Source organism: Apaloderma vittatum, unplaced genomic scaffold (assembly GCF_000703405.1).
Source record: "Apaloderma vittatum isolate BGI_N311 unplaced genomic scaffold, ASM70340v1 scaffold8588, whole genome shotgun sequence".
NCBI classification, from domain to species: domain Eukaryota; kingdom Metazoa; phylum Chordata; class Aves; order Trogoniformes; family Trogonidae; genus Apaloderma; species Apaloderma vittatum.
Window position 1 is genome coordinate 40,597 of NW_009729002.1, and position 8,644 is coordinate 49,240.

Consider the following 8,644-nt stretch of genomic DNA (forward strand, 5'->3'; position numbering starts at 1 on the left):
GACCCTGCTGGGAACGCACATGAACTGGGAGGAAACATCCAGGGCAGCTGACCTGGACTGACCAAAGGGATACTCCATTGTATGTAACCTCATGCTCAACAATAAAAACTGGGAGGAGAGCCTTTTTCTCTTTATAACTACCTGAAAGGACATTGTAGAGAGATTGATGCTGGTCTCTTCTCACAGGTAATTAGCAATAGAACAAGAGGGAATGGCTTCAAACTGTAAGAGGAAAATTTTTTTCACAGAAGGAGTAGTCAGACATTGGCATAGGCTGCCCAGGGAGGTGGTTGAGTCACCATCCCTGGATGGTGTTTAAAAGTCATTTAGATGTGCTGTTGGGGGATATGGTTTGGGGTGAGCTTTGTAGAGCAGGGTTATAGTTTGGACTTGATGATCCCAGGGTTTTTTTCCAACCTGAATGATTCTATGATTAAGAGTAGACTACGTTGATTTTTAGGTTCTCATAAATGCTTAAGCTTCTAGTGAGGTCCAAGGACCCAGTGAGGTCCAAGGCCTGAAAAGCTGTCCACATTTGCACACTCTAGTCCTAGACAGAGAGCTATTACATAGAAACTGCCTACTGACTGACTTCTAACATATCATGCATACAATACTGAGTGCAAAAAGTATATTAAAAATACATCAAACAGCTGAGGTAGAAAATTCAATCAAAATTATGAAGTAGAGAATAAAAGAAAAGCGGAGTTCCTTACTTTTGCTTCCCATTCCATTCCAGCAACAGAAATGCCCAGTAAAATCACCACTGTGATAGCTCCTATGATTCTGATATCATTCATTTCATCAACCATCAACGTTCCATTTTCCTGACAAAACAAAATACACAGTCATATACTTTACCAAGCACCAAGTTTCCTACCACAGAATAGCAATTTATTGACTGCTATTTATTACTAGAGTTAACTTTTCGACCACAAATTTATTCATTTTGTGTATGAAACACACAAAGTAATTAACACAAGTAATTTGACGTTTGTCTTCTTTTAAAACAATAAAACTTCTAAATGGAAATGATCATTCCTATTCATAGTCCATCCCCAGAGAGAACAGCCTCCTCAACTGCCAGAGAATTAGACTCATCAGCAAGGCAACTGCTACCACCTTGCACGTATATATGTATTTTACTCGTTCACTATCACTCTTGTTTCTTTTAATGTATTACAAACTTCTTCCCATCTACAAAGAGTACATCTGAGTTCTCAGTATCTCATTTAATCAAAAACGCCCAACAGACAAATAATACTTGTTTAACTTAAGGAATTGTTTTGAGTAAGCAGAACATCTTTGAAAAATGAGCTTAATATAAACAACTATCACAACGATTACTGTTACAAGAAACAGTTTGCTAGTAAGAATCTCAGCATTAATAACTTATGATTCTGCATCATGTATCTGTACCGCCACTGTTCTCAACAGTCAGCTTGGCCCGTACTACAAATTATGCATTTTATTTTTTCAGGAAGATAAACAATGTGGGAAATTTCCACTTGACACCAATGATAATTTGTTTTTTTTTTCCAAAAAGGTACTGAATTATAGTAGCATTTCACCGATATATTAATAGTAATCCTGTACCTCATTTCATTAGTTTGAACTGGCAGGGGAACCCCAAGAATAAGCAGCCCTGCAGAGAAAGACCTGGGAGTGTTGGCAGATGAAAAGCTGGACATGAGCCAGCAATGCGCTCTCATAGCCCAGAAGGCCAATTGCATCCTGGGCTTCACCTAAAGAAGCATGGCCTACAGAGCAAGAGAAGTTATTCTGACCCTCTGCTCTGTCCTGGTAAGGCCCCACCTGCAGCGTTCAGCTGCAGAGTCCACAGCACAGGAAAGACATGGACCTGTTGGAGCAGGTCCAGATGAGGGACACTAAAATGATCACAGGGCTGGAACTCCTCTCCTCTGAGCAAAGGCTAAGAGTATTGGGCTTGTTTGGCCTGTAGAAGAGAAGGCTCCAAGAAGACATAATTACAGTCTTTCAATACTTAAAGGAGTCTTACAGACAGGTTGGGACAATCTTTTTAGCAGGGCCTACTGCAATAGGATGAGATGCAATGGTTTTAAACTAGAAGAGGGTAGATTCAGAATCGAAATAAGGAAGATGTTTTTTACAATGAAGGTGGTGAGACACCGGAACGCGTTGTCCAGATTGGCGGTGGAGGTCCCCTCTCTGGAGACATGCAAGGTCAGGCTCGATGGAGCTCTGAGCAACCCAATCTAGTTAAACATGTCCCTGGTCACTGCAGGGGGACTGGACTAGATCATCTTTAAAGGTCCTTTCCAATCCACACCGTTCTCTGATTCTATGATTAGATTACTGCACAAACTTGCATAAAGGACAGTGTAATCGATACAATGACTATCATCCATATACCTTGAGCAGCTCCACAACTGTTTCTGCAAATCCAACAACATACATTGCTACCGCAACAGCATTGGCAAATGCAAAAATCAGACCTATGGCACCACCGAACTCTGGCCCTAGACTTCTGGAAATTAAGTAATATGCTCCTCCTGAAAGAAAAACAGACCAAAAAAAATTTACATGACAGAGCCTAAGAACAGACAGTTATCAGCAACTTAACGTTTACAGAAACAAGATGCTATTTACTCTTACACCTTCCCTGATGTATTAGAAGATAACAAAAACTCAGCATTTTAGGGACTGGCACGCTGAATTTCAGGAATACATTTCAAACTTTTTAAGAAAAGACAACAGGTGGAAGAACCACCCGACTTGTGCACCACGTCACATTATTCAGCTATGCAATCAGTTCTATGGTTAAAAAACAAATTGTAAAACACAAGCAGCAGTATTACTGGGCTTTTATTTCCAACTACTCAAAATATTTTTGCGTAGTTCTACTATTACATAATTTATTAGCTAAAGCTCAAGAAACTGGCAAGGTAGACTGTTATAAACCCACCCAAGTTGCAAACCCTTTTGACCCATTTCTTAACACTATGTTGTTAAGCAAATTTTTTGCCCTCCAGTGGGACTCTCAAAAGAAACACAGGGCCACTCTGTTCTTCAAACTCATTCTTTGTATTTTTAAGCTTGAAAAATACACCATCCTAAACCCCATGTGGCAAATGGAAAACTGAGCATCTACAGTATTAGAGAACAGAGTAATATTAAAAAAAAGTATGAAAGGCACATTTCTCCAATTTAAGTCTAAGCTTTCCAGAAGCAAAAAAATCCTCCAGCTCCAGACTAAAGTAATTGTGTGCACATTAAAAATTTGCAACAGGAAATCCTTAATTTCATTACATTACAGTTCTTGTGCAAAACATATGTAGGTATCCAGTTTAGACATACTTCGCAAACGAGAATGTTAGCATCAGAAAAATGTTACTTTAAGATTTTCAGAGGAACAGCTGTAAATTTATTCTACAGTTCTTCTCATTCACATTTTCTAATGAAATTTTATTTTGCAAGAGTGACTCAAAAAAAAAAGGCTCTGATAAGAAAAATCTGCTATGTTATGTATAATGCAATTTAAACAAAGAAAGGGCATTTAGAAACTAGGCTTGACATAATGTTAAGATTCATAGCTGATCCTTTCCATTAGGTGCGTTTACTTTGTGATAGCACGGTTTTTCTCTTCATTCTTAACCAAGAAAATTGTATAACTCTCTGTTTTAATTGTACCACATTTTCTACTAGTAGTAGTCTTGTAATGTCGTGAAGCAGTTTGAGCATGGTCAAAGGCACCAACCACTCAGAAAACTCTTTTGGAGGAATTGCTGGCAACAGCACATAAACCATGAAATAGGATGGAAACCATCACCCTCAGGAAAGCTGGAAATAAAGAGTTTGAAGAATGTATTTTGTGTATTAAAAAAACACAACAGAGCAAGGACATGTCCTTTTGTATGCTCTCACAAAAAGATATAGTCTATCCTTTTATAGGATGTACTTTCTCATCATCATGTTTTATTTCAGGATATGAACAGATGCAAGCACACAGGCACACTCTTAACCAACCAGTGCAGATAACTATTAAGACCCTATTCATTCCTGGATATGTGTCTCTAAAAATGTTTGTATTCCAAAAATCACAAATAAATAGTCTCTTCCATAGTATAAAAGAAAGTCATTACTCAAATGAAATTATCAGTCTAATTATTGACTTTTCAATAATGACTGCTTAGTCAAGTACAAAACATAGGGAAGACTCTGCTCCTCAGCAAACTAACTCTTCCCTCCACTTCATCCATACTGATTTCTCCCTGATGCTAAAAAAAATGGAAAATAAATTAGAGGTTCCATCCGTACTATGTATACTTCAGAATTATGAGTTTTAAAAGCTTTATGAAAGTAGGTTTACCTCCTCTTACAAACCCATTTGTAGCTATTGCTGAAGTAGACAGTCCTGTAATAGTAGTCACAACAGTAGCCATCCCAATAACCAAGACAGATAGACCTTTTAGAAAAAGAGGGGAGGAAAAGAATTAGTCTTGTAAATACAACACAAATTTACTGTGTGTGGTTCCACACATTCATGCAGAAGACTTCTTCATTCCTCTTTTGTACAGAGAAGTTTTCAGGATACAAACAAATCTGGGTAAATGTTCTCTGCAATCATCAGGGTAAAAGCTGTATCACAGAGCTTCAAGGAAACACACGCCTTCTGCAGATGAGAGATTTTCTGCAGTCCAATACTATGTTAAGCCTTTGAAGAAATGTGGTTTTATATTACATTGTCTGTATGTAGATTTTAATCATCAGAGATCAGAAGTTTCTCTTTGCAGTTCACTTAAGACTTCAAAATGTAACAGAGCGCTGAAACAGGCTGCCCAGAGAGGTTGTGGAGTCTCTGGAAATATTCAAAACTCATCTGGATGTGTTCCAGTAAGATCTGCTGTAGGTGACCCTGCTCTGGCAAGTGGGTTGCACTAGATGATCTCCAGAGGTCCCTTCCAACCCCTAACATTCTGTGTGAAACGTCAGTTTTACATTACATATCTTACAGGTAAACAAAAAAGTCCAAGTAACTGCATACCACTTAAAGTTTTAGAGTGGAGTAAATTACCTTAAAAAATGGTAATACTGAGTTCGCTTTCTACCCCTGTTTAAAATACAAGCCTAGGATTAAATGTGATCCAAAGCGTTAAAAGTCACTGAAATAAAATTATAGTATTAGTACACATACCTATCCCAGCTTGTCCTACAATCCATGATAGTCTGATGAAGAGCATCACACCCCAAATATTTAACATACACCGTACCTAAGACAGAGCAGAAATTTTACATAGGTTAAGTCTTACATCTGCAGTCACTTCCATTTACTTTTCCTTTCAGTCTTTCATTGTTGTCAAAATTATCTTGCAGTCTTTCCTCACCACTTTTCAAATTATTTCAAAAGAATATTTTTAACTAGACATGCTAAGGTTTGATTAAAAAAAAAAAAAAAGGAGGGGAGCCTACATATTATTAAAAGGTTAGTACCTCTGACAAGGGTAGGGATTAGTGGATCACTGAATGCTAACAGATGCTCTTTATTAACCCCTCTCCTCTCCAAAGAGGAAGGGAGAGGGAATAAAAAGCAGAGAGGCTTTCTTCTGGAAAAGAGAACTAAAACAACTTTAATGAAACAATAATAGTTCTTATACGAAAAAAACGAAATATATACAAATACATACAGAACTAATACCAAACTCAATTCCTCCCACAATAGCAACCCTCAGTGACGCTGCAGAGCTGGCAGCACCAGGAAAGTCTCAAGGTCAGCAGCAGAGAGTTGGGTACAGGAACTGGATTTGGGACCTCAGGATCAAAGGCAGAAGAATTGACAGAATCTTGCTTGGAAACTGGCCACTGAAGAAGAGGCCTTAACCCTTGTGACTCAGCAGATTTATACTGAATATGACATATACGGAATGGAATAATCTGTTGGTCAAGTTTGGGTCACCTGTCCTGTATGCTCCTCCCTGGAGATGAAACTTTTTTACTTCCTTGCAACCCTTTTATGTCCTGGCACCCCCAATGTGGCACACAAGGTTACTGATCGTGGTTACTACAGAAGTATAAGCAAGAGCCTGTCTGCATACCACTCTTTGGCACTAAATATAAACATCAAGCATTATCACTTCCTGTACAAAACACAGTGTGCAAAAACATGCCATTAACTTCAAAAAGTGCAGCCTCTTAGAAGCGACTCAAAGGAAAAGTAAAATCACTGACAGAATTGGTTGTCTTCAGCTCAAAACAGGAAAACCTTGATTTAGATGAAGTTCCAGTACCTCAACTACAAATGTAAAACTCGTAGTTTGTCTTGACCAGACAATAAAAATTAATTAGATTTCAATTTAGGGTCCTAAATTCAGGCTAGAAAATACACGACTAAAAATAAAAATGTGACGTCTACAGCACCAGTTCAGAACTTCCACAAATCTCCACAAAAAAAATGGAATAAGCAATACCCTACTAAATAATTTATTCTTTTTTTAAGAAAAAAAAACAACCTCCTAAACTTCCAGTCCTAGAACTTCTGTGTCTTACAATGCAGCTGCACACTAACATCATGAGGGAGGGGTGTTTATTTTTTAACTTTGTATTTTAAATTCTTACTCCTCCGTACAGAATTTAGTTGGAAGACTAATAGCAGGTCTTAGGTGTTTCTCTTACCTGAAGAATACAGTATCAATCCTACAAAAACTTTAGCTGGTTGTTAGAAGTGAGACAAGGACCTCTCCAAACCACAAATGTAAAAAGTTTTGGTAAGTTTTTAAAAGTCTTTTGCAAAATGTAAATCACTTGAGCTAGAAATATTCACCCAGATAGCTTATGTCTACAAGGAAATACTAAATGCAACTTTTGAACCACAGAAGAGGAGGACATGTAGACTTTTAAAGAAGTTCAGCAACATTTATCCCATAATTCTTTAATACTTAGAATTGTGGCTTAGAAAAAGAGCCCAACAGAGAATTTAGGTTTGGAAATTCTAAGTCAGCTTCACATCTGCTTTAAAATTAACAACTCTGTCCTTGGTTGGGGTACATCAATAGAAGTCTGTAGTAGTTGTCTCACAGCTACCACAGGCACCTTCCTTCTCTCAAGGCAGAGAATGTGGCTACTTCCAAGACTCATAAGCAAGTTGTTAATACACAGTGGAAGCCTGCAGGTAGGTATTCTGAACGCTCAAGTTCAGCATGTTTTAACTAATCGTTGCATTTGCAGCCACCACAATAAATTATTACAGCTTTGGAGAGTACATATTAATCATGGTTTCTCTTCGCCAAAATACTAAAACTAAGTTGATAATCTACTCATAATAACATCCCTCACATCACCCTTGAATTTTTCCTTCTCCAAATGGGGACAGATTCATTTTCTTCCATCATGACTACACTGTATTTACTGTTAAGACTTCCACAGTCTAGGAAAGCGTGACTCTTTTTAATAGGTTCAACAAAATCTAAATACTTATTCCTGGTCAAGTTTTACCATACACCGGTAGGTACTCTCCCCAACACATTATGTTTCACTTCTCTAAATAAATAAAAACCCACAAGTTTTCTAATACTTCAGACCAAAACTTTACAGATCCAAAGTCAACACACATTAAGGGTACTATGTCCATTTCCACGTAATTTACTTTTCATATATAGTTCTTCTACCACATACAAATACTTATATAACCTTTTTCCTTCTTGAAAGCTACGCAACTTCAAAATTTTAAAACCAGTGCTAAGAAACCAAGATCCTGAAGCCCTCAAGTATTTACTTCCTTAAAATTCAGTACAAGTAAGAGTAACCATTCCTAAAATTATTTTTGCATGCTTTCATACATATAATCTTTTCTTTATACAGTGCTATCACAATCCCACTCAAAAAGGAGGGTTATTAGAAAGATCACATCCATAAGAAACTGAAGTGCAATGCATCAAACTTACCAAAACACCTTTTATCCAGCCGAACTTGACCACTCCTTTGCTATCAGGTGTGTATGTGGCAGCTGCTTCCCCAGCTGGTGTGCCTTCCTCACCATTTGCATAGCCATCTTCAAAGGGCTCCTTGGAAAACAAACAAATAAAAAAAACCAGTTCATCTTTCATATGATTAACAAGAATAGAGAGTCGCATTGTAAAAAAAACACATCTACTTGTGCAAATAGAAAAATTCAAGAATGACATGGTAGAGGTTTTAAGCTTTTCCTTTATGTTTCTTGCATGAGGTGCATCTCACATTTCAAGGAATATAAAAGAAACTTATATAGGGAATTTGCTTCAGTAAGAACAAACTGTTCATCAGATTAATAAATATTTTTAAGAAGCAAGTCTACAGCCCTAAGAAACAAACATTGAGGCCTTCTACAGGCAGCTGAGAGTGGCCTCAAAAGTCACAGACCCTGGTTGTCTTGGGGGATTTTAACTTCTCTGATGTTTGCTGGAAGGACTACTCAGCCAGCCAGCCACAGTCCAGGAGGTTCCTCTAGTGCATTGATAACTTCCTCATACAAATGGTGGAGGAGCCGACTAGAAGAGGTGCACTGCTGGATCTCATCCTCACTAACAAAGAGGGTCTGGTCAAAGCAGTAAAGGTCGAGCACTGCCTCGGTTGCAGTGACCATGAAATGGTGGAGCTCAAGATCTTGTGTGGTAGGACCAGAATAGCAAGT

At 37.9% G+C, this 8,644-nt stretch overlaps 1 protein-coding gene across 1 annotated transcript in view; it reads right to left on the reverse strand.

The window, feature by feature from the left end:
- SLC12A2 (solute carrier family 12 (sodium/potassium/chloride transporter), member 2) overlaps nt 1-8,039 on the reverse strand; it is a gene marked incomplete at its 5' end in the record, with an annotated part of 43,808 nt that extends 35,769 nt beyond the window's left edge. The window contains 5 exons of the mRNA XM_009874280.1: nt 717-827; nt 2,395-2,534; nt 4,352-4,447; nt 5,177-5,252; nt 7,920-8,039. Of these exons, the coding sequence (XP_009872582.1) occupies nt 717-827; nt 2,395-2,534; nt 4,352-4,447; nt 5,177-5,252; nt 7,920-8,039 (543 nt within the window). The remainder of the gene's footprint in view (nt 1-716; nt 828-2,394; nt 2,535-4,351; nt 4,448-5,176; nt 5,253-7,919) is intronic.
- Between the last annotated feature and the right edge of the window lie 605 nt (nt 8,040-8,644).